The 26,094-nt window shown below is 37.2% G+C and overlaps 1 protein-coding gene across 21 annotated transcripts in view; it reads right to left on the reverse strand.

Annotated features, from left to right (window-relative positions):
• The window catches only part of MYO3B (myosin IIIB), a 253,079-nt gene that overhangs the window by 77,965 nt on the left and 149,020 nt on the right, over positions 1-26,094 (reverse strand). For all 21 annotated transcript variants that reach the window (XR_007204830.1, XR_007204841.1, XR_007204835.1 and 18 more), the window contains 3 exons: positions 17,393-17,513; positions 9,141-9,204; positions 8,118-8,256 (listed from right to left, as the gene is read on the reverse strand). Coding sequence is in view for 6 of the 21 variants with exons in the window: in XM_048309828.1 (XP_048165785.1) it covers positions 8,118-8,256; positions 9,141-9,204; positions 17,393-17,513 (324 nt within the window). In the remaining 15 variants the exon portion in view is untranslated. The remainder of the gene's footprint in view (positions 1-8,117; positions 8,257-9,140; positions 9,205-17,392; positions 17,514-26,094) is intronic.

Below are 26,094 nucleotides of genomic sequence, written 5' to 3' on the forward strand. Positions count from 1 at the left end.
AGAATAATAACTCAAACTTAGAACAGACAAAAAAAATCCAAACCCATACAAAGTACATAAGAAATTAATTTGTTATGGTAGTTTCTGAACTATCCCACATAACTCATAGAACATTCCGCAACATCACATTAATTGTTACTGCTTTTACCAGCATGTTAACTCTTCACAGAATCTATGAAGAACTGTAAAAATAATTTGTGAAAGCATACAGCATCTTCTAGAAAGAAAGACCTGAAATCCAGCTATTACTACTCAGCTGTGGGGAATTCATCAGAGTGAATTCAGATTTTTAAATACCAGCAAAAAAAGAAAAATTATTTGGTAACATACAGTTAGCAGATTAAATCATAGCTCTATAAAAGCAAACTATTAACTGTCTTAGCCTTTTTCTTACAAAATAACCAGAAATAAAGAAATGATCTAAAGTTTTCTGATGTGAGACAAAGTTAAAAAATTCTGCAATTTGAAAAAAAAAATTGTGAAAATATTATTAGAGTTATTTTTGCTTTGTATGCACTCTCAAAGCTCTGTACTTACTGTACTTTAACAAAGTTTACTTAGATAAAATGGTGCATTTTTTTTAGAAGCAGAAGAGTAATGAATTAGGAACCACACTATATGCCAGAGTACATCAGTCATCTGAGATATGCTGCTGGTTCAGAGCACCAATAACTGGAAAAATGACAAAAATAAGGCTGATACAGAATACTTGAAAGAATTTTCAAACAATAACACCAGGACAGTGAAGTGCTGCATGATGAAAACTTAACTACCAACAAAGATCTAGCAAAAACAAGTGTTCAAACAAACCTGTATGTTGTGGATAGAAAATGAAGACAAAGAGCAGGTGAGTAGCAGCTTGGATAAGAAAGACAGGGAGGAGAAACTGAACTCCTATTAAAATCTGCAGGCTTTTGGCACAGCATTATCATATATTTATTATTCAACTTCATTAAATTTCTTGGATTTCTTACTATGTTTTTTGATATTTCAATGAGAGAGTTCTGCAGTCTATTTTTATTGCAGTGCAGTCATTACAAGCTGAATTGTGACTTGTTTTATATAGAACAAGTACTAGGTTGCCTCTGGAGAACCCTACTGCAATTTATCTGTGCAGTTTACTTGCATCTTATTTTATCTCTCACCTCTGATACTAATCAGTCATGGCTGCAGGTCAAATCTTTTTGCATTGGAAGTAATCACAATAACCAATCCAGAAGTAAACCAGCCTATAATGAAATTCACTGCCTAGGGCTAAACATAGAGCTAACATGTGTTTAACAAATCAAAGCTTGTATTTATCACTTGCCACTGTTTGTGTCTTTGACTGTTGGAGGGAAAAAAAACAATTAAGAAGCTGTGCAGCAAAGAAAAATTTATGAGCAGTCCAATTTCTTTTCAGATTTGTTGGTCTGATACTTCGGCAAAATGCAGTCTGCCACTACAGAGTAGCAAAAGATTTAACAGAAACCATCGACGGGTGAATCAGTTCAGAATGCAAACATCATCACTGCAAGTCTCAGCTGAAAAATTTACATAAGGCTGAGAGAAGTGCAACCAATGTCACTTCTGTTTGCAGTTATTTTCCAAATTCACACTGAATTATATGGTAAAGAACTGAAATTCTTAAAATGAGGTACTGTTTCTCACCCTAATGGCTAGTGAAGCTAAAAGGCTTCTGTACAGTTCCAGAAAGCAAAAATTCAGGTTTTCCATGGGATGGGAGGCAATATTTCCTCCTGGGGGCTCCTGCAGGGTCCCACCACATGCAATGCAGTGCTCAGTACCAGGCTTACCAAATGCATCCATCTGCGTAAGTATGCAGCCTTGCAAACCTAGAAAGGTGATTATCCTTTCCTATAACGATAGAAACAGAATCAACTAGGTTGGAAAAAACCTCTGAGATCATTGAGTCCAACCTATGACTGAAAACCACCTTGTCAACTAGACCATGGTACTGAGTGTCACGTTCAGTCTTTCCTTAAACACCTCCAGGGACTGTGACTCCACCACCTCCCTGGGCAGTCCACTCCAATGTTTAATCACCCTTTCTGTGAAGAAATTCTTCTTAATGTCCAACCTAAACCTTCCCTGACACAGCTTAAAACTATGACCTCTTGTCCTGTTGCTGGTTGCCTGTGAGAAGAGGCTGACCACCACCCGGCTAAAACCTCCCTCCAGGGAGTTGTAGAGAACAATAAGGTCCCCCCGAGCCTCCTCTTCTCCAGGCTAAACACCCCCAGCTCCCTCAACTGCTCCTCACAGGACTTGTGCTCCACACCCTTCACCAGCTTCCTTGCCCTTCTCTGGACACAGTCCAGCACCTCAACATCCCTCCTGAACTGAGGGGCCCACAGCCGGACACAGCACTCAAGGGGTGACCTCACCAGTGCTGAGTACAGGGGGACAGTCATTGTCCTGGCCCTGCTGGCCACACTATTCCTGATACAGACCAGGATGCCACTGGCCTTCTTGCTGTCTGGGCACACACTGGCTCGTGTTCAGCTGCTGTTGACCTGCACCACCAGGTCCTTTCCCACTGGGCTGCTTTCCAGCCACTCTGCCCCCAGCCTGTAGCACTGCATGGGGCTGTTGTGGCCAACATGCAGGATCCAGCACTTGGTTATGTTGAACCTTGTGCTGTTGGTCTGGCTCACTGATCCATCCTGTCCAGGTCCCTCTGCGGGGCTTTCCTACCCTCCAACAGATCAACACTCTGACTAAACTTGGTGTTGTCTGCAAATTTGCTCATGGTAGACTCTATCCCCTCATCTTGATCACCAATAATGATATTAAGCAGGACTGGACCCAACACTGATCCCTGGGGGACACCACTAGTGATGGACACAAACTGGATGCAGCACCATTCTCCACCACTCTCTGAGCCTGGCCATCTAGACAGTTCTTAACAACAATGATTGCTTTGAGACATAGCTTTATTACCAGCTTATTTTCTCAAGAGACATCCTAAAAAATAATTTTCTTATGGTGATTTCTACTTATACATTTGCAAGATAAAATGAATGATCTGGAAACATGATTTCCATTTACTGAGCCCAAAGCATTTATGACAGGTGTGATGAGATCAGTAATCCAGTGATACTCTTTTAGGAAAAAATAAAAAGAAGCTACTTTTTCTCCTGCACATGCCCAGTCAGATTTTGGTTCAAAAGCCACAGAACACTAGCAGGATCTTTTCACTGGAAATTCATTATACAACATCCCACATCAGCAAGTCCTCTGCTGGAGCCTCCAGCTGCAACATGGCTAACAGTAATTAGTCTGTTACAGTGTGGTATTGAGTAGGAGAATACTATGGAGATCTCACAGGCCTCACACACAGCTACAGCATGCTCAGTACAATCAGATCATACTATGTAACACTATCTTGGTCCTTTTAGAGTTTCTTGTAACAGTCAAACTGTCCTGGATCATGCTATTTTATTTGCAGAACAATGACCAACTCAAACCTGCCCCACTCAAGAAAATCCCCTGAAACAAACCCAAATCTTCTGCCCCAACCCCTCCCCAGCCCCATATATGTAGAAAATTTTTCATGTCCATTTTTTATACCCAAGAGACCAAATTCTGCTTGCTGTTATGATTTTACTGACTACAGTCAAATTTTTCATGATTTATATTCCCTCAGTGTAAGATTAGTCTCAGTGGAGGGCTTAAAAATGATGAAATGAAACTCCTGTTTAAACAACCAAAAATTATTCTTAATAGGTTACAAATTCTTTGCCTTAAATTCCTGAATGATAGGATTCTGAAATTAATGGCATTCATGTGTCAGTATCATCCCACCTGCCAGTGACAATTAGTCTAAAGTCCATGTGATATTTCACACTACATCATGTAGCAGAGGTTTTGCCTTTACTTAGAAAAGGCAGTTTGTTATAATGAAATCGAACAGGAAGCTGAGTTACACAAACAGCTGAATGGCTTGGATTGATCTCTCTCTACTTGCAGAAAGTGAAATGACATCTTTGGTTACAAGGCACCCAGATCTTGATACCATGTTTTGTGTGAGATACTGCCTGTTCTTTACTATAACACCTATTACAGTCATGCTGGGACATTGACTTTCTGTGAATCCAAGAATAAAAAGTGCCTCCATTTCCAAATCACTACTTATTATTGCTTTGCCATAGCTGTTAACTTTTTCAAAAAATGTAAAAATAGGAATTAAATGAGAACAGAGTTAAAACTACTACAATGTTAAACTACCACGTAGTGTAACATACTTCTCTGTATTTAAGCACCTTTCACTTGCAAGTGGCAAGACATTGAGTCAAGACTGTACTCTAGATCGAGGCAGTTTAAAGTATTTTCAATAACAAAGTCTGGCCCAAAGAAAATTGTACTCTGAAGCAAAGATCAAACATTCAAGCCACCTATTCTCTTTGGCTTGGGTATTTTAACATGATTATGCTTGTTAGCATTAAAATTGGACCACTTCTTTAAAACTGGAGTTAAGTACTAACTTCTAATGAAGTCATCATTATTTTAAATTTCCTGTTTATGGTGATGAACTTGTAAATATCATCTGTGTGATGATAACCACAGAGTAACATTTTGGAAATAATATCTCCCATGCCCACGATGCCCCTACTAAAACTTGCCCAGGTGGGCAGCAGCCTTCCTCCCCATCAAGCAGTAACTTCACATATTTAATTATCTACTTGTCCTTCATCAGTACAAAACCCCATGACTTCATATGTTTCTCCAAACCCAATACAGCTACATTTACCAAATCCCATTTTTTGATTGGTTTACCAGAAAAGAAGAGAAAAAATGATCAACATAAAAAAATACATATTGCAAGAAAAACATTAAAAATGGGTCAGTGACTAATAGGACTCCAGCTTGAAACATGCCAAGCCCTAATTTCCACTAGTTTTGAGAATATAGAAGACTAAGAATCTAAAATTAAAAGTTATACTGAAAAGGACTATTCAGAACCTCAGACTGTGGCTACAGACACTGAAGACTGTATACTTCCAGATCTCACAGAATCCTGGCAAATTTCTGTACCTCTTACAAAGTTTCAGCATTGCAGTGTGAGGTGCAAGGCATAAACTGAACATATCCATAAGTCATATTATTCTCCCATAAGAGAATCTCCACGGCCAGAGACTCTCTATGTATTTTCTCACTTGTTCAAAATGTCTGCGCTAAGCATAAAAAATTATGTCATAGTTTGGTCAATGAAGAGATACTATTAGCTTTCCTTTTGCAAACATATTTCCTTTGCATCTCAGAAAATTTGTCACATTTACCTTTGAAGCAAACTTACATTGGTCAATTCCCTATGAAGCACTCACTTTTCATTAATAATTTCAAACATTCTCACTATCTATCTCATCTAAGGGAATACCACTATTTGGTCTCTGGAGATTATATTATTTTGATTCCTTCAGTACTACTTTATTGTGACTAGAATAATTAACTTCTGGCTTAATTGTTAGTAATGATGGGACTCTGCCCAGGCACTGTGTCACAGCAGAGACACTGGAGGGAATTCTTGGCATTGTTACTGGTCCTGCCCCACTGCTCTGGCAGAGCGCAGGGGAATGTCTGTGCAGCATAAAACCAGCCCCTGTGACTCTATACAACCATAGCACATGCATGCACTTGCTGTGCACGCAATTTGGCCATACTGCTCAGTCTTTCTATGACCCAGTGACAAGGCTTGGGATGTGAAAAAGAGGCTTTTGTTTCTGTATTAATTACCGAGTACAGTCTTCGCATGATTTTTGTAGAAATTTCCTTGTCTATTCTTCCTTTGCCAATCTGCTATTAAGAACAGGCAGCCTGTGCTATTAGACACCTGGATAACAAGATGTGAGTGAATAGTCTGCTCGATTAATACAAAAATATGCAAACTCATATCAACCATTTCTCCCTTTTGTGCTCTGTCTCCTCTTGACTGCACCAGAGCCTCACCTACCAAGGCCTCGACAAATAAGCAGCCTGTCCATCCTTTTGTGTTTAAGCATGCACACAGACTTTCTCCTTAAGCAAACAGCAACACTGCTTCACAGCTGGGCCATGGACCAGTGCAGAAACCTGTCACATTCCCTTCCCCATTGGCCTCTGTATTTCAGGTCCAAGCACCACCAAGATGATAGACTACTGCTGTCTGTAATGTAACTTACAGAGAATTAAAAATCAGTCTTTAACATTGCAGAATAATGTTTCACTATGAAAAATAAGTCTTTGCATTGTTTGGACCACCCAGTAGGCAGCTTTTTTAGTGTGAGTAACAGCTTATGTAGTATCACCTTGCATTGTAAAGCACACATTTTTATATAGGCTTTCTTATTCCAAAAATGTATTTCCTATTTCACTTGGTTTTCAAAATAGGTGTAAGAATACCATCTGCTTAAAAGTACATTTCCTACATTAAGGCTGAATACAGACTGAGCACCAGGTGAAAGCATCTGCATCTCTGAATGCAAGCCGTGCTTTTAAAAGCACCCAAAGAAATTATTATTCTTCACCAGGTTTACTTCCTTAATAGTTACTCATTGAAGTGTGATTTATATGATCATCTATCTGAGTATTTTCATGCTTAACTAGGAAATTCCTTACTTCTTTGCATTTGCATGCTTATTCATTTAAACATAGATGTTTCTTCAGTAGTTCAGATCCATGTTGCATTAATCTCCTCTTCAAATTTTATTCTTCTATCATTTCACATTTTTTGAAGACTCTCTAAATTACTGGGTAATGGCTCTGAATCATACTTGCTAAGGGTGTAATTCTGCCAGTTTTACTCTAATTGTTTTACCTCAGACACAAGGTCTTTGATTTTAAGGAGACCAGTTGCAGGTAACATACAATATCCAGTGAGAGCAAAGAAGATGGATTTGGGCCCTGACTGCTTCCCTCAAGAGGATTTACTGCAATGAAGATATTTTTGTTTGACAGGTTTATTGTTTAACATGTAATAATTTAAGATAGTAATGCAAACTTCCCCTGCAGTCCCACACTATAGATTCGAAACTCATATGGACTGAAATGCATGAAGAGGGAATAATGGATTTCTCAATCTGCTCTGTTTACATACTATTCCTTTTAGCATGGAAAGCACATTATGCCTGTGGAAAAGAGGAAGAACATTGAATTTGCATTATTTGCCGCACCAAAATGATCTCCCTATAAATATCTATCTTCTTACCTTTCATTGTAAATTGTTTTACTGAACTCTGTAAAATTTAAACACATAAATTGCAGGATTAGGGCTTAATTATTCAGGTAAATGTTTGTAGATTTATGAGATGAAAAGTGTCCCATTAAATAACTAAACAGTAATGTTAATTAACAGCACAACATCATAAACAACTAATTTTCAGCATTAACCTGGAAATTAATTTAATATCATATACATTTTGGCTCTGGTTACAGATATCACATTATCAACCTACTTAGTTTTAAATTGTGAAAGTTATTTTCCAGTACAGTAATAAAATCTGTATTCATGGATTTGCAAAGACAGGATGATTATAATACTAGAGAAAAGTATTCTAATAGGTAATGATTCCTGGAATATCCAAAGATAAACCAGGTAAAACTCAAAAAATGTCAAAATGTTTTACTTCAGGTTTTTAAACTCTTGCTGAACATGGCAAAAATAACATAACAGCAAATAAAATTTAAAAATGCACTGCATAGATTGTAGAATTATTGTAGACGTTCCTGTGTTGCTGACTGAATCTTTGCGTGTGTGAACAAACTAGTTGCCTTTCATTCTGCCAAAAATGAGAGATTTCATTACTGTGTTTGACTTCTGAGGTTGGAAGGCAAAGGAAAACTGAAGCTCTTGAAGGTAGATTTGATTTAATTAAAAGGGTATTTCAAGATTAGTAATGACATTTTTAATAGAAGGTGTATTTTTAAAATAATTTTATTTTTGCCTCTGTAATACAGATACTTAAGGGTTTTTTCATATTTCCAGGGTGAAAATGTGTAGAAGAAAGTTTTTCCTTTATGTTTCCTGCCTTTCAAGGGATTGTGAAAAGATCTCATCAATATATAAAGCAAGTTACATGCTGACAACGTAGCTTATATCAGTAAACAAAATATCTCTGCTACTTTACTATATTTCTTACCTCCTTTTTTATGGGATCTCAAGAGACTTGACAACTGATGGTCTGCAACTGTCTGGGATTGGCTAACTGATTGTGAATCGCTCATTTCAAATGAACATTTTAGAATAAACGGAGAAGCAGAAATCTCATCCAAATTACTCTGGAATAAAGAATGCTGGTTTAGGCACATAAGAAATGTATTGATTCCACTTGGTCATGATAACTTACAGCTGTGATCTCATAGAGAGCAACTTGTTATTTTCCAAGACTCTCTGAAACATCTAATGCTAGATTTAACTTACACAAGACTCTTGTGGCTTTCAGCAACACCGACTTAGCACCTATGTCACAAACATTTGTTTACTTTTTCCCATTTAACTTATTCATCCCCTTTCCTCATGCAGTTAAATCATAGCATGCACTGTATGCTGATTTCCTCTCATAGTTAATTTGTATCTTTAGAAAAAAGCTATAGGAAGGTATTAATCTGCTTAACATTTCTAAGTACATCATCCAAGGGATTTTGTTTTTTTAATCTTACATATGCTCAGCAGAGTTACTGGCAAAAACTGTACATTTTCTCCATTTCATCCTTTCAACATCAAATGGTAAGCAGCAAAAATTGGATCAGACTTCAAAGACTATACTGTGCTCCAAGTCACAGAGCGACTCCTCCATTTCACATATTGAATTCGAGCAGGATATCAAAGTGCTACCAAAGAACCTCAGGTCCTTACTAAAAAAGAGTCTCTAACATCTGTAGAAAGTGAAGTGCACAGACAAATCACCTCAGGGAGCAGCTAGCATTTATTCTCAGCAGCAAATTTCCAGCCTTTTGATTCTCTTATTCACTGTACCTCCCTGTCTCTCTACAGAACTAAAGTTCTTAGCAAGCAGGCTTTTGTCTCAAAGACTTCAAAACATCACTAACGGTTTCATGTTCAGATGACTATGCCAAGCAGCCACGAACACATTGCAGAACTGTGGACTCAGGAATTTGAAGTTATAATGTGATGTTGTTTTAGAATATAAACTTAGTAGTACCTTTTTAGTTTGTTTGTCAAGAAAATCAGGCACCACGGGAGAAGACTGGTTACTGGTTTGCTGCCTAAAAGCAAAGAAAAATAAAAAATTTATCTTAAATATTGTAATTTCTTCACTCTTATAAAACGTTTACTGGCATACACACTTTTTTTGTTGATTTTCCCTTTTCCCCCTCCCCCAATTTCTAAATATGCACATACAATCAATTCAGAAAAACCAGACCAGTCCCATTTCCTCTTATAAGAAAGTGCATGCTGTTAAACACAGCAACAGGTTATGAGCAATGAATTTTTCATTAAAAAGTTGTGGGTCTGTGCAGATGTGTAAAATGAGTTTATCAGAATTCAATGAAATTGAAATAATGTATTAATTTGCTAAGATTTTACATTAAAATTTTTTCCCAGGGCTATGAAAAGCTGTTTCCACAGAATTCATACTTAGACACTCAAAATTTGACGAATGAGGAAGAAGTGAAACGTGTTCTCCTAAAGCCATTTGGGTTAAGCACAGAGCAAGAAGTAAGATGTCTTAGATTCTTTGTCTAGATCTGTTACTATTTCACCATCACACTATGTCACCATAAAAATATTAAAGGCCAACTCCTACTTCATTAATGCTGATTAAAGCAACATAAAAACCTTCTGCAGGCCATGATCCTTGTTGTCAGGCCTTTGAAGTCAACGGATTTCTTCCACAGTAAAGTCCACCCAGAGAGAACTTGTTTCAGAATCTTCAGCTATGCAATACCAAAAAAAATGCTACCAATTTAATTTAGTAGATTAAAAAAAATGAGGTTCACAGATATTATGTGGTATGCTCATAGTCTTCAAATTGGAATTAAACCCAAAACTTTCTGATTGTCAGAACAGAATGAAGCTTTCAGGAACATGGTAAACATTCATCTTTTTTGTAACATTGCAATTTCATGACTGAACTTTGGATTTGCACATCAGATAAGAGGAATTTAAGTTTCCCTTTATTCTTTGACATGAAGAAAGAGAAGAAAAACATTCTGCTAAGTTGAATTTAAACTTGTGTTTTCCTTGGAGGAAATGAAGGGATTAATTTCAGAAACGCATTATCATTTAGTACTGGCATACTTCTTAAACTGAAAAGTATAACATATGTCTAGGACTGTATTTGACACTGCATTTGTGCATATACCATATTATCTGTAAAGTTCTTTATTACTATTTATCTTGTATATATATTATTTAGATAATCATTTATTCGGTGGGACTGTTAGATAACTTGCCACTTTTCCCCAAAATTTCCTCAAGCATTTGTTGAGATAATGCATTCCCCCTTTCCCCAGTATTTCTGAAAAGAAATCAAATACAAGGTAAAAATTATGAATAATCCTCAAATATCACTGTGGTGGATGTCAAAATCAAAAGTTGCTGTCAGATCAGTATGTTGCAAATGGCCTACAATGACAAAACCAGACTGAATCATCACATACATTTAAATATTCAGATTTTGCAGTGGTTTGGATTTGGATCTAAATTTGCAGCAGGAAAATAATCTCTATCTTCTACTAAAAAAATACAGAACTTTGCCACTATACAAGGCTAGAACCTTGTATAATTCTTTAAAGCACAAAGGTAAAAATCAGCAACTTGCCTTTTGTACAGCTTAAGCTAGCAAAAATCAGCCTCTGGAATTTGGAAGCCCTTCAACTCTATGTCAGGATCCCAGTGATGCCGTGGTTCTGATTAAAACAATCCTAAATTGTGCTTTTGCTGCAAGGGAGTCCATCCTTGCACAGAATGTACTGTTGCTACTAGAATTATGTACTTGATTACTAGCTGTTACTCATTAGCTTTTCATTGCATTTTCTTGCCCCATCCTGTTAAGAAGGGGAATGACAGAATGGCTTGGTGGCCACCTGGCAGCCAGCCAAGGTCAACCCACCATGATGTCAAACTGGCAGGGAACACTTCTGAAAACATGGTATCAACTGCAGATCTGGGTTCATGTGCCTGGTTTCAGTCAGGCAACTCAACAATTTGCTGCTGGCTGTTCAGCTACTGAGCTATAATGCGCCTCAGTCTTCACATACAGGCTGTCTATAAATCACTCAATTAGCAAGAAACATTGGAAAAAAGAGAGAAACATTGATTCTTAAGGTCTGTCTGCACATCTGTATAGTGTATAGACTCACTATACTTAGCATTGAAAGCAGTTGAACCATAGCAACATAAATCTAGTAATGGAGATTATCTTATGCTGGAGAAAAAATATCTAGTTTTGGAGTTACTCTGGCCATTATAAGTAATGGCACTTTTACTTTCATTATTTAAATGCTTTTGAAAATGTTAGAAACACTACTAGATGTTCTTCTAGAAATAATACAGCTCATTTTGCAAAAGTAATATTTTACAGAACAGAACAAATTCAATCCTTCCAGTGTGGGTAGATGAAAAATGCCAAAGGGGTGGGAAGGAGGGAAAAACCAGATGACGCTGGAAAACTGTGCCCAAATTCCCATTTACACCTTTAAAAATCTTGAGTAACTATTTAAACTTATGAACTGTAAAGCAATTAGAAGCTCACATGACACCAGAATCAGGCCCATGGATTCTACTGCATGCCACAAGGATTGCAGGCTTCCTATTTCCATCACAAGCAATAATCTTAATGTTTGCTATGATTAAAAATAGGAAAGTGAAGCTATTAAAGGAAACCAGAATGTCTTTATACCAGCTATTCGTATGGAAAGAAACGAAAATTCATATTCAAAAGATGACTTATACAAGAAATTGCAATGTGATCTTGACAGAAACTGAAATCATCCAAGGAGAAGGTATGGGAAAGGTGTAGGGAATAAATCACCAGGACCCAATGGCATTCTTCTGAAGATCCTGAAAAAAATAGGTTTAAAATGTAGAGATGTGACCCCTTCAATCAGCTCTCCATGAAGAATAGAAATGCATTAACTTAGTTATTATTTTTCTTTTCCTTTTAATCAAAAGAATTCATGGAGGGTTTTGTTATTGATTGAGAGTAAACCTCACTTTAGTGAGAGGCGGGCTGCAGATCAAGTCAAAGAAACCAGAGCAAAAGATAGAAGAGCTTTTATACAGAAGAGGAGAATTCCCATGAAAGCAATTTCTGAGTGAATTTGTGCTCATGTGACTGAAATCATGTTTAATTTCTACTCCCAGTGATACACAAGATGCTGTGGTTATGTGCTAATCCACCAGTGCCCATATAGGTAAATCCACTTTGCATGCTATTTCAGTGGACTTCCAGCTGTAGCAAACCATTGAGAAATGAACCTCATTCATTTTTCAGGCACAGCAATGCCATTGCAAGTAAAGCAGACACATGGAGAATTCCTCTAGATTGATTTCTATACTTACTCCCCATACTGATGCAGCAATAGCTGGTGGCACTACGATGCTATAAAAGCTCACTTGCAATGCCAAACCCACTGGCACAGATATGTTACAGTTCAATAAGTCACTGTGCATTTGAAAATCATTAAAAAAACCTTGACAATTCATCTAAGTCAATCCAATTTTCAGACAAAAATCAGCTACACCTACTTTTTCCCCCCCGCCCCATATATTTGCTTGACCTGATTTTTAAAACCTACAGTAATGGAGCTGTCAAAACTTCCCAAGGTAGCCTACGCAGGGTTTAATTCAGCTTACCATCAATTAGCTTGATGTCTAACCTAACATTCTTGTGCTGCAATGCAAGCCCATTATTTCTCTCTTGATTCTCAACAGAGAACAGTTTGTTCATTTTCTCTTCACATCAGCCTTTCATGATAGGAGAAATGATACCATATGACCCTTAGTTTTCATCTCCCTTAGAGGTCTTCCTTTATCATGGTTTATAAAGATATGCGATCATTTTTGTTGCCAAAGGACCTGCTAATTTTCTTCAAGGGCAGTCTCCAATATACTACCTTAAGTCTTGACAGTGATGAGAAAATGTTATGATGCACATGTGAGTTGAATGTATCCTCACTGCTGGTACCCAATGTAAACTTTGGAGCATTACTGAATTTCATATTGTGGTTCATTACATTTCACGTAACTGTTTCTAATTCAAATCCTACCCTCTCAAGCTCTTGTACCATCACTCACTTAGTACTGATACAAATTGAGTAATCAGATCCTGTTTCATCAGTTGAGCCATTAGTGAGCAGAAACAGACTCATTTCTAGAATTTGACTTTCACATGCACACTTCCTGTAGAACAAAGAAATGCTGATAATCATTCTTTGTCTATAATTTTTCAAACATCTAAGTTGGTGTGCCTGTGTAGCTTTGTACAGACTCTATTATACAATCTTGATTATGTAAGGCTCATGTGAATGTCAAGAATTTTACTAAAAAGAATGTTCCTTGAGAACCTAAGCTGACCAAAGCCTGAACATGATACCAAATAGCTAAAAAGAGAAAGATATAAGGAAAAAAAATTCCAATGAACTCAGTTCAAGAGTGTGAACTGGTGTGATGTCAGGTATCTTCTACCATGCATCCTTAACACACAGAGCTCCAATGGAGCTCTGGGATACTGACTGACACACAGTTATAGTCACAGACCTAACTGATGTGTAACAAAGTCACTGTGTGGAAACAATGCTTTCTGCTATACAACACAGTATAAAGGCACTGATCATATACATGTAGCTAACTTGTATTGTGGTATTTAGCAGTCAGTGAGCTATAGTACAGTGAGATAGAGGAAAAAAATTAACAATACAGTAATTATTTTCCAGGGGAAGTATCAGATCAGTATTACTTAACACAATTTTCATTTGGGAAGGAAATGGAAAAGGTGACGATGGTGGAACATGCAGGCTACAGATACTTCAGTGGTGCTCTAAAGGGATTTGAAGATATTTGAGAATGACAGCTCTGTCTGAACAAGAAGATGAACAAGGCAGCATAGATTAAGGTCCTTAGTCATAGAACTGTAGATTATCCTGCTAAGCAAGAACATTTATGAAAAATACATTCACTAGATATCTGTCAATCTAACAAATTCAAATCACATTATGTTTTAGAAAATTACTTCTCCCTTCTCCATAAATTGTTCCTAATTATCTCAAAAGATTCCTAATACTAACTTGGAATTTTATCTATGCTATTGCAAAATGCAGCATTTTTTGTTTCTGCAGTGATCAACTGCAAAATGGAAGCAGATGTTAAGGTTGGTGTCTTTGCTCTCCTTGTGAGAGAGGAGACCCCATCATACTCCTCCCTGCTCTGCTGCCTATTCAACTCTATACGGAATGGTAAATCTGCTATTCAGCTGTTGTAAAAATGGCTCAGAAAGGTTTTCACTTTCCTCATTTGAACCATGTTTAACTCAGGTCTTGATCATGTTTGCCTTTAAAATAACTGCCCCTTTTAAGGTTTGATTGTGATTCAGTTCCCTAATGCCACACAGGCCTGCAGGTTCCTCTCAGTGGCTGATGACGTCAAGAAAAAGCTTGGCAAGTGTCTCATACACACATGGGTTTTGGAGAATAATTCAAACTTAGTGTCAGCTTCCCAGGTGCACAATTATTCCCAGGATCCTGTTTCAGTAGGAGTCACAGACATTTCCACAGCTTTGTGGAACTGAATAGAAAAACATTTTTTCAACGAGACAAAGCCACTTCCCTGCTAACATTTACATAATCTATTTCTATTCCAATCAGAGATATTTGCCAACTGTCAATGCATCCGTAGATACCTGTGACATCAGCTTTGCATTTGACTTGATTACCAAGTCAAGCATATAAATGCATGAAACATTTTAACATGTAATGCTAAATGAACAACTGTGTGCATGTAATTAGTAACCCATGTAATTTATTAGCTTCAGTTCACTTATGTCCTGCATTCACTGACTGAAGAGTATGAACTAGGTGTAGAGATTCAATTTCTTCTACGGAATTATTTTTTTTTAAAGTGCTCATTTCTTATGAACACTTCAAAATTCATGACTTCGTAAAACTGAGTACTTTATATATAACACCATAATGTAGCTTTTAAACAGATCTTTTAAAAAGCATCAGGTTGTCATACATTTAAATGCAAAGTTATAGTCCTCTGCATACAACAGAACTGTGTGTAATTTTGCCTTCTGATCCCAAGTACCTTTACGCTCATTTCTCATTTTTCAAAACTACCAGTTAGGAAAAAAAAGAAAAAAAAAGAAACAAAAATAAAAGAAATTACAAGAAATGAAAGAAAATGAAGAGAAAATAGTATTTTATTATTCTATACTTTAGTTCCATAATGTGTGAAGCCACAGAGAGGCTGCCTTCACTAGGGTCAGATTACCAGCTACTATGTCAAGCATCTGCACTATTATTCAGCAACCTTTCTGTTTCCTGCAAGTTTCCTCTATGACTGCAACAGCCATGTGCTTAAAACAACAGTACACCTACATGAAAAAGTGATGCTTGATTTATGGGAACTAAGTTACCGGATTAAGCCCCATTACCTGTGAAATGCTTACATTTTCAAGTCTTGCTGAAACTACTGGAACCTGAGGCCATTGCTGTGAAATTTATGGGATTAGGCAAATAATCTGCAGTATTTGTTTGGGTTAAACTGAGAGCTGCCAGCAGTAATGGCAGTTTCCCAACTCCAGGCAAAAGAAGAACTTATTTATGTATCTGACTGTACACTGCAACCAGGACTGGGTGCAAGACTTGAGTTGCCAATGTATTTTACATGGGCATCTTCAGGTCAGATATCTAAATGCATTTAGACAATGATTTCAGTGTAAGTTTGGTGGCTAAATATATTTAAAGGTTGTATATATGTGCTTCATAGAGCCCAAATTCAGCTCAACAGTAACCGAACCATAAAATTTTTGTGAGCCTCAAGAGATGTACAATTAGGCCAAGTTGTACCAAATCCAAATATATTTGTTTGGTGAGGAACAAAGAATTCCAGAGATAGTTTAATGCAAAAATGGAAGAAAACCATTCCTATATATGAAATAAATGACCAAAAAAGTTTAAAGAGGCTCTGTGCCTCCAAATAAGTCCAGATGAAAAAGTCTATTTACATTGTAAGTAATTATAATTCTGGATGCCAAAGAAAACTGACAGTAGAGATCTTACTAGCTCTTGCTTTCAACCATCACTGCAGACTGGAGAACAAATGAACACATGATCACCAATAGTCTTAATGAGATCACAAGATATCCACCCCTTAAAGACTGAAGAAACAGAAGGCGTTGCATGCACATGAAGGGAATCATAAATAAGGATTCTCATTCCCCAGTGAGCAGTCAAGCAACCCCAAATCAGATCTATGATGGTAAAATGCAGTGGGCTTGCTTTTTACCCTGAAAATCATCACCAAAACCATTTATTTACTTATTTATTTAGTCCTTGTCCAATGGCCTGAACCTTTTTTTTGCTAAAACAGAATACTTTATTCAAGGAAAATATTCTGGAGCACTATTAACCTGCAAGAATGTAGGTGGTTACACCTGAACGAAGTCCTATAATAATGCTCTAGAGCATGTAGCAGAGTTAGCATGGAAGTTAACAAAACCCAGTGCTATGAGCATACACGGAAAAAGAAATAATCATTAACTTCTCCATAATGGTTTCAGCAGGAAAGATCTCATAACTCTCCATCACTGTAACTAATAAAAGGGATTAGTCCTGCAAATGCAGCCACCTGTCCTAGAACACTGTTGGTGACTCAGACATAACAGATCCTTTTTGCCTCTCATACCCAGGGAAGTGTCAGGGGAAGATCTGTCTGGAGTGAATCCATTGCTTAAAGGGATAAAATACCTTTTCTCTTCAAAAAGGAGAGCATCACTATGGTTTACAGCATTCCTTGGCTTTCTGTCAGTGACTTGTCCATCTGCTCTTGACAGCTCTTTTCCCTGTCTCATTGCTGGTCTACATGGAGCTTTACAGGCACAGAAGGGTAACTTTCTACTCTTGGACATTTAATAACATACACTGCACTCAATTCTGAAATGATGAGCACTTGCAATTCTGTCTGCAATCTACAGTATTCTGGGTACCTACACGAAGTACACAAAAACAGGACAGCAACCCAGAGCAAACAGCACCTTTCCACTAACTGGGAGATTACTGAGATGACTAAGCTGGAGAGGGAACTTACTTGACTAAAGGTGGTCATCCTCAGAATGCAGCAGATTTTCTAAGAGCTGGCTGAATCATGATGACAAACCTGCTCCTTTCAGATCTTACTGTGGTGGAAACCACTTTTATTAAAGAATAGATAGCAAAGGATTCAACTTACCAGTCTTCTTCACAGCCAAAATCTGAAGTAGAGCAGCTGCTTGTAAGCTGAGCATCTGCGACACGCTCAATGCTGTTTTTCAATCTTGTGTAGTTTTTACGAACAATATATCCCCTAAAAGCTGAAAAACATAGTTATGAATCAGAAAGGCTCTGCAGAAACTGAAATGCAGACTGGCATCTGGCACTGCAGCACAGACCTGAATGTCCCCATCTTTTACTGAATTAGTGCACAAGAACACTTAGCACCTCACACGAGAAACTCAAATGTTGCAATGTTACCAACACCTGGAAATTCTACAGGACCTTAAACTCTCACTGTTGATCACTTGGCACAGCCCAGGCAAGGAAAACAGGCCTCAAAAACACGCCTAATTTAAAGAGGAAACCAACTCAGAATGTATTAAAATAAAATCACTCCCAAAACAACTTCTTTGATCACAACTTCCCTTTGAGCTAGTCATGTTTTACAGAATCAGAAGCTTTACTTTCTTTTATTGTGGGATAGTGGGGTGAGGAGCCAGATATATTCTGTTACAGCTAGAAAAATTCTTAATGTCTTCTCCTATTTTTTCAATTAACTGTAACCATAATAAAACATTTAAAACACCTCTCATAAAAACAGGAGAAATTTAGAGAGATTAGAATTTATACCATTCCTAAAAAAAAAGCAGAACAAAATAATCACAAAAAATACTACATTAAGTAGGAAGCATGTAGTAGAATGAAATGGTAAAGAAAATTATGATTAGTAATTATGATTAGTATGGATTTATTTCCATCAACTGTCTTCGGGTTTGGGTACCTGAATACCATAATTATTTCCATAGTTTTATCTTGAATTTTTTACACCTGTGAGCAGTAAGAAAGCTCAAGCACAAACCACAGATAGCAATACATACTGCACTTAGGACAAAGGACTAAAAAGGTTGCAATATACACTTAAACTCACAAAATTTTAAATTTTATTTTTGTAGCATTTATTTCAAGCATTATTTTAAGTAGAAATACCCATGGAGAGAAAGAACTGAATAATGAAAAAAGTAAATACAGTATCAGTGCCATTGTTTCAGTGTACAATAAGCAGTTGCTGAATAAGAAGACTGAGGGTTGTGAGAGAAAGGAGCTGTTTTCTAGTTCAGCAGGACTGCAGTTTAAGCAGTGAGACAGTATGTAAAAGAATATTGGAACTAAGCTGAGGAAATATGATTTTTGAAAAAATAAGTTTCATGTCTAGGAAAAGCTTTCAAGTACGTGAAATGCATACAAACCAGAGTAATTCTGAAGACTAAATACCCAAAGGAGAAGAGCAGCCCCTCCCATTGGGGTCCAGGTTTACACACTACAATGGAAAGTAGGATAGACACAGAAATAAGGTCTAGGGCAACCTCATGTAGGATCAGGGTCATGATAACATCGTAGATTACCAAAAGAAATCAGGAGGTAGGATAAATAATGAACAAATTGAGGAACAGAGAAATTGATCAGAAGATTGACAAGATTCCTCTGTATCTCACACTTCTGATTTTTATGAAAGCATTGAGGTTTCTGGGATAAGAAGCAACAAAAATTGCCTTTTAATGAGAGGTTATGAAAATAAACAACCATTCACTTTACAGAATGCATGACAGAAGTTTGACCTGCTGAGGTGTTGAACCAAATACAGAGCTCAGGTATCGTGAGGCTTGAGGAACTTTCCTCCCTTAATAATCAGACTAGGAAAGTCTGCCTGTCTGGCAGAGATGAGGCAAGCTCTCACTTGTCCCATGTGAAGCTTCCAACCCTTAACTATCCCCTAACTGACCAGACAAGGATCCTACTCTGCTATCTGCAGCAGAGACAGCTGGCCAGCAGTCACCTCTCTGCAGCTGAAACATGCTGAGTGTCAGTCGGTGGACTACTATAAAGAAGCACTGAAACAAATGAACTAATAAGATAAACTTCAGTTTTATCCTTAGTAGTTTCTCAGCTTTTAATAATTCTTTGCACGCCTGTGTCTATAAAATCAACCCTGATACATGCTGTGATTTTATATTTAAAAATTGTTTTTCTTTTTCTCGGAGACTCTTATTAATGTCAGTACAACCATTTTGGTCTTTCCCCCATTCACTACGTAAAAACCTGATACATCTGATTTAACAAACACAGTTTTTGCCCTATCTTCTGTTTTCATAGGTACTTTCAAAATCAACTCCTCTTCAACACAACCTTCCCTCAAGATGGTTTCTAACTTTCTTCTAAATTACCTTGCATCTGAAAGGTAAATGGTTGTATGTTTCCTACTTTTGACTCCTGGGACAACTGAAGTGCAGGATAAACAAACTTCTTTAAGTCTCTGGAAGCTTCATCAAGCACTAGTAGGACTGCATCTTTTCAACATTTATTAACAGGATCTATAATGTTTCAAAAGAAATGCATATGCAGAGAATTCTACTGGGGGAGTCTGAGAGGCTGGGAAGCTGCTCCATTACAGCAATTTGCATTACTGACTGGTGCTGGTTTTGACACTAAGCACTTGGCTCAAAGAGTGTGAAATTAGCAGACTCATGTTGCTACTGCTCCACGAACAATCACTGCATCATTGAAGAAGAATGATTACCAGCTGTCACCTCATTTTCACCTTATTCAGTCTATATTCCAAACTTTTCAGCAACAGTAGCTTTAACCCTCATCTTTACATAGCCAAAGATGACAGGATCTGAAAAGCAACATAGGAAATGAACTTAATTTTAACACTTCTATTAGTAACTTCGTGTTAAATGCTTTATGTGCCACAAATTAGGAAATGAATTTTTACTTCTTTTACTGATAATTTCTCACACAAAGAGAGTTTTCTGTCAGCTTCAGCACCTAGAAAACCAAGAATCTATTTACCTCAGGGAGTCTGAAATTCGGCATCTTGCAGTTATAAACTTTTAAGGTCTAAATATAAGGCAGTATACATTACACACAATACTGCACAATTCCAGATAGGAAAAGTCCAGGCATTTTCCTTCTGATTCCCACAGGAAATATATAATTACAGAGCAAATTGTGAAGCACAGTGTAAAAAGATCAAAGCTAAACAATCACAGGTCTATAAGAGAACTATAAAGAAAGGAGATAAAGTAGTTTTAAAACAGTAGAAGGATTAATTCTCAGTCATTAAAAAAAAATCATGTGAAGCAGACTTTTACCACACAGACACAATTTTATTCTATAAAATCACCTAAAATAGCTTATAACAGCAACTCAGAAGAGAAAGCTCATGCTTGCTTAAGAGAAGGCAGTTGATTTGCTAGGAACAGCACATCACTTTCTTAATTTGTCTAGTTAAAAGAGCATTCAGCAGCTTAACAGCATCTGAGAGAAATTAGAACCCATGAATCTGATTATTCATTCCATGCCAAATTAATTCTAATGAGCAGTAGAAGGCACAGAGTCACATCCTTTGCTGGGTGCCATGAACACATCCCCTCTTTCACCTCTCTACATGGGTATTGGGTGATGCCTGTTTAATAGCAGAAAAAAACTCTGAAGTTCTTCAGCAGAAGCATTATGAGAAGGAAGTAATGATTTCCCTTGTACAAGCAGTAACTATCAGCAACAAACAGTGACTATTAGCAAGATTCACTAAGGCTGTCATCAGGTCTGGTGTTACTGATGCAAATCAACACCCGGACATAGAGCTCACAGAATCACAGAATATGTTGACTTGGAAGGGACCAACAAGGATCATCCGGTCCAACTCCCAGGACCATCCCCAAGAGTCACATCATGTGCCTGAGAGCATTGCCCAAACACTTCTTTAACTGTGTCAGGCTTGGTGCTGTAACCACCACATATCAGAGTCTCTGATCTTGAGATTCGGTCAAATAAAAAGGTGAATAGGACTATGAAACTCTGGCAATATCAGCAAGGAAAAGGAAGATATTTTATTGTACATTGTCCCTTCCTGATTTTAGCATCAAATCTAGTAATAACAGTCTCCATTTATTCTCCTCAAATTCAGAAGAGAAAACCAGACATTTGAACATTGACGGAGTTTAGCTCAGAGACAGGGACAGAATATAAATCCCCATGCTTTAATACTGTAAGGCCTTCTCACTTTTCTAAAATGCTCCCTGCATATGAGCATGGTTACTAGAGACATACTAAACATGAATTACTGGATGTGCTAAGCTAGTACAGAACACAGTGAAATGGGAGAATAAAGTTAACCAAAGCTGTGCAGCCTATTCAAACTAGTCTGGTTTACCCTGACTGTGAAATTAAGATAATATGATAAATCAGATCAGCTGCCACTAGGAGAAACATGTCCTCAATTTTTTTTTACACTGATAATGTAGTTAAAAGAAAGAGAACTACTAAAATAAAAAAGGAAAATGGATCTGCTATTTAGGTGTCATTTTCAAGAAAATTTTTAAGACTACACTTTTAGATATATTTATGAAGTGCTTAGAAGTTTTTGGAACATTTAACTCATGTAATTCTTAGACCTATACAATGGTATTAGATGAGAACATGTACACATACACATACATAGTGATACAAATAGATGAATAAATATAGGAATAAATATTCAAAAAATACTTCCTTGTCTTCTACTGAAATAAACATTCTATTTTTGCTGCTAAAGTCCCAAATGTAACACTTTTATTAAAAGCTTACATTCATTATAAATGTAAACCAGTAAATTGCAGCTGTTCTCTGTCCCTCTTTTTTTTAATTAAAATGGAGTAAATTTTGCCAGAAGCACATGTCAGAGATATGTGAGCAACACTGCACCAGCAGAAGTTATAGAGAGAAAGCAATTTACAAGGGGATGCTTCCTTCTGAACATCCATCACTTTTTATTTAAGGAAAAGAGCCCAAATCTTGAGTTCTTGATAAAGAATTTTCTAATACAATATGACATATGGTGAGTGTGTGAGCACGTGTTGGAGGAGGAGATGGTAGCTCAATGGATTAGTCATTTGCCTTTCACCTCTGGAAGCATAGTTAAACTCAGTCTTGACCAGAGCTGCACAGTATATTCCAGATGGCTAAAGTGGGCCTAATTAAAATGAATTCAGTGATGTCACCTCAGATCTAAATGAATTGCATGCACCACTCATTTGGCATTTTGGCAACGTCAGTTCACAAATAAAATAACCAGATTTAAATCCTCCCTTAAGCCTTTTGGGACAAGTCACATTGCATGGAAATACATGCTATCATAACTAGAAAACATATTTTCATAATTGTATTATCTGTTGCTTTAAATTCTAATTAATTCATTATTCTAAAACAAATAAACATTTAATGAGAATTTCATGTGAGGTAAATCAATGAAGCAACATTTCAGCCAGATGATTCAATGGATATACATTGATTTAAACCAGCTGTGAATCTGGCAAAATAATTTTTAAAAGTCTTTGACAATATATTTTCCTCTTATGTAGATGTGAATCAAAACACTATAAATTCCAATTACAAAGAAATACTCAGAAGTGCAAAGTATTGTCAACTCAAACACTTAACACAAAATCTTCCTTTAAAATTTGTCTCTGAGTTAAAAATTAGCATTTTCTAACCTTCACAGCTTGAGAAAGTGTGACTGGAAGTAGGAGGAAAGACCTTGTGTACCCTGTGTACCATTTTAGCCATGAGTCTAATAACAACTCTGTCTTTTGAGAACATGAGATGTAGATATGCTGAAGTAGGGTAGCTTTTTCTTCCCCATTTAATTTAAATTCACTAATACTTTCTTTCCCAGCGAGCGTTTACCCCCATCTGAAATAATGACTTTTTTCTTGTAATATAATACACTCAGGAATTTTATCCTCATGTATATTGTGAGGGTTGGTTTTTTTCTAAGTTTGTTTTTTCTTCCAACATTTCTTCAATGGATAGTGAACTGCTGGGCCCACAGAGATCTCCAGACCACCAGCTCATGTATTTGAAAGGCATCTGTTTATTTTTAAAATGCAAATGCAGCCTACCTCAAAGACTGACTCGCAAGAAATGAACAATCTGAACAAGTCAAGAGGTTTCCAATCAGGAGCTGTGTTCCTCCTTTATATCAGGCTATGATCACTTGCTGTCAAAACCACTTAAACAATATCCTGGAACCTGAATGAAGTCCCCCCACAATTAAAATGAGCAAGATAATCCTGCAAGAATTATTCAGGCAAATAATTTTTCACACAGTTTAAAGTAATGATAAGGTCATTTACAAAAGAAATCAGCGCCTTTGAAATGCTGACTTGTAGACAGAGGACTGCCTGGAGGAGGGCCATAGATAACAGTGAAGACTGGCCTCCTAGCACTACCCTTGCAGTCTTTGGAACTGATTCTGATGAGGAGAAGGCCCAATAAGGTTAATACCCCTACTTTGATCTCTGTCAAAGCGTACCAGCAAGAATTAATTTACATTTCAGATGAAAAAGGTTGACAGCATGAAAAGGCATCTTGTTTCTGGTATGTGAATGTGCTGTAATAGATCGGGAATTCTGAAAGGAAGTTCTGAGGAAGCTAAAGGGATAAGCTGAGCGGCTGCTTTTATTGGGAAAGAGATGAAAGGAAAACAAATTTCAATATGTGCTGTTCTGTAGAAACATGTAAGCCAAATGCTTCCTAAATTCCAAGGCCTGCTTGAGCGGGGCAGGGGGGAGGGAAAAGAGAGGGAAGTACATAGAGTTTAATTATATGGTTTTCCTAATGTGGGTGACGAATGCAAACAATTTATCTCACTGCCTGAAATGGCTGATTTAAAAAAAAATACAAAGGTGATCATACTCCATTTTACTAGAAAGCTGCCTTGAACTACCTTCACACTGTAAGATGTGCAGTGAAGGGAGAGATTTAGAGTAGCTTTTGTCTCCGTGTCACTAGGCACTTGGACTGTGTAATGTAATGTAAACAACACAAAGACTGTCAGTGTATTTTAAAACCTGGAAAATGGCCATGATTAGCAACCATAAGCTTTGATTTGAAACACAGAATAATTAGCATATTGAGAAGAGAAAACCTACACATGAAATATTTTCAAATAAGAAGTCCTAGATATAGGTTTCCAAAGGTAAACAGAAAAGTGTTGAGGATTATTATTATTATATTATTATTAGTCCCATTCTACTAGAGCACCAAAGACAGGAGGAATAGCCAGCCTAATTAATACTAAGGTTTACTGTGTCATCCTTAACCCTGTAGTCCTAATGTTTATCCACCCAGGCTGATCACTGTAACAGTCAAGTGCCAGGTTACAAAGGAAAACACTGTGTGTGTTGGAGGGAAGAGTACTAACAACATTCCTCCAGCATTAGGTCCAGAGGGCTCAACAGTGTCCAAATTCACTCCCACTGCCTCTGCTGTGCCATGCTCTACACAGCATCTAAAAGATGTCAGGAAACAACAGAGCTCTGAATCTCTCCCATGTGTGCTAACAGCAGAATAGATCAGTAGCTTTCTCTAAAGAGGTAAAAATCTGTCGGGATAAAACTCTAAGGCAGAACGTCCCCTGCAGTCTCCAAGTGATAATGCTACACACAAGCTTCCTATTGCACCTGAGATAACTCTCACCTTAAGGAGCTGATAATAGTGAGACTGTCATGGGTTAAGTTTCCTTTCTTCAGCAAAAGGCTGTTGTAATCAAAGACCAGGTATGTATATACCTTTAAAGGTAGCAAATACTCCAGGAAATAGTGGCAGGGGGATATGTTAAGACCTACTCTCTGTGCTATCATGAAAACAACCGAAAATGACAACACAAAGGAGAGGAAGAATGGGAGAGAGTACTTGTGCAATCCTTCGGTGCTTGGTGCTAACGGGAGAAAAATTTCTTCCATTTATTAAAATATACAGCATTTAACCCTAGAACTTCATGATTTTACATAACAGTATGCATGCAAAGCTACAAATTATTATTTGATCCTACTGATATTCTGTTCCTTTCTGTAACTAGAATGGTATTCTGTTTTCTGTTGAAAGTCACAGCGATGCTTAATTTCAGAGTAGCAAACTTAGACAACATGAATGAATTTACTGGGAATGGTTTGAGAACAAATAAAAGAATATCACAACAGATATTTTTCATTCTGATTTCAGACTATAAGATACAGAACAAGGGGTGACAAATATTAAGGAATTGTAGCAGGGGAAGCTGGTAGAGGCGGTATCTTGGTTTATCTGTAAACACATTTTCTACAACTCATTTTTTATCAGTCACAGTCTTTGAACCTGGAGTTGGACAGAGAAGGTGTACTGCACTGCATCATACAGAGGCTGCTTCATTATTGGCAGCATCTGAATACGCCATTGAGTTCACAGCATTCACAGCACTGGTTCTTAGATTTCTGTGCCATATGGTACTCTGCTCTCTACTAGAGACCTACGAAGCCCTATGGGCCTGTTCCTCCAATAATCTCTTTAAAGTTTATTCAAATTCATATTGATATGGCTGCATAGGAGTCTGGCAGAGTGTCAAAAGATTGGTCAAAGCTGGTAAACCCAGCAAGCAGTCAAAACAAAAACCTGGCAGCCTGCCATGATCAGTGCTCAACACAAAGACAGAGAAATGCATGTCCAGTGTCTCCCATCCACAGTTTTAGCCAAGAATTAACTTAACAGCTTTTAATTATTATATTTTGCTTTCAGAGAAGTGCTTATAAAAGGTCCAAAGTGCCTGATACCTGTCACGGATGTCATTTGACACTGAAGCAAAAATAATCAGAAAGAATGTTT

This window comes from Corvus hawaiiensis, chromosome 7 (genome assembly GCF_020740725.1).
Source record: "Corvus hawaiiensis isolate bCorHaw1 chromosome 7, bCorHaw1.pri.cur, whole genome shotgun sequence".
Classification (NCBI taxonomy): Eukaryota; Metazoa; Chordata; class Aves; order Passeriformes; family Corvidae; genus Corvus; species Corvus hawaiiensis.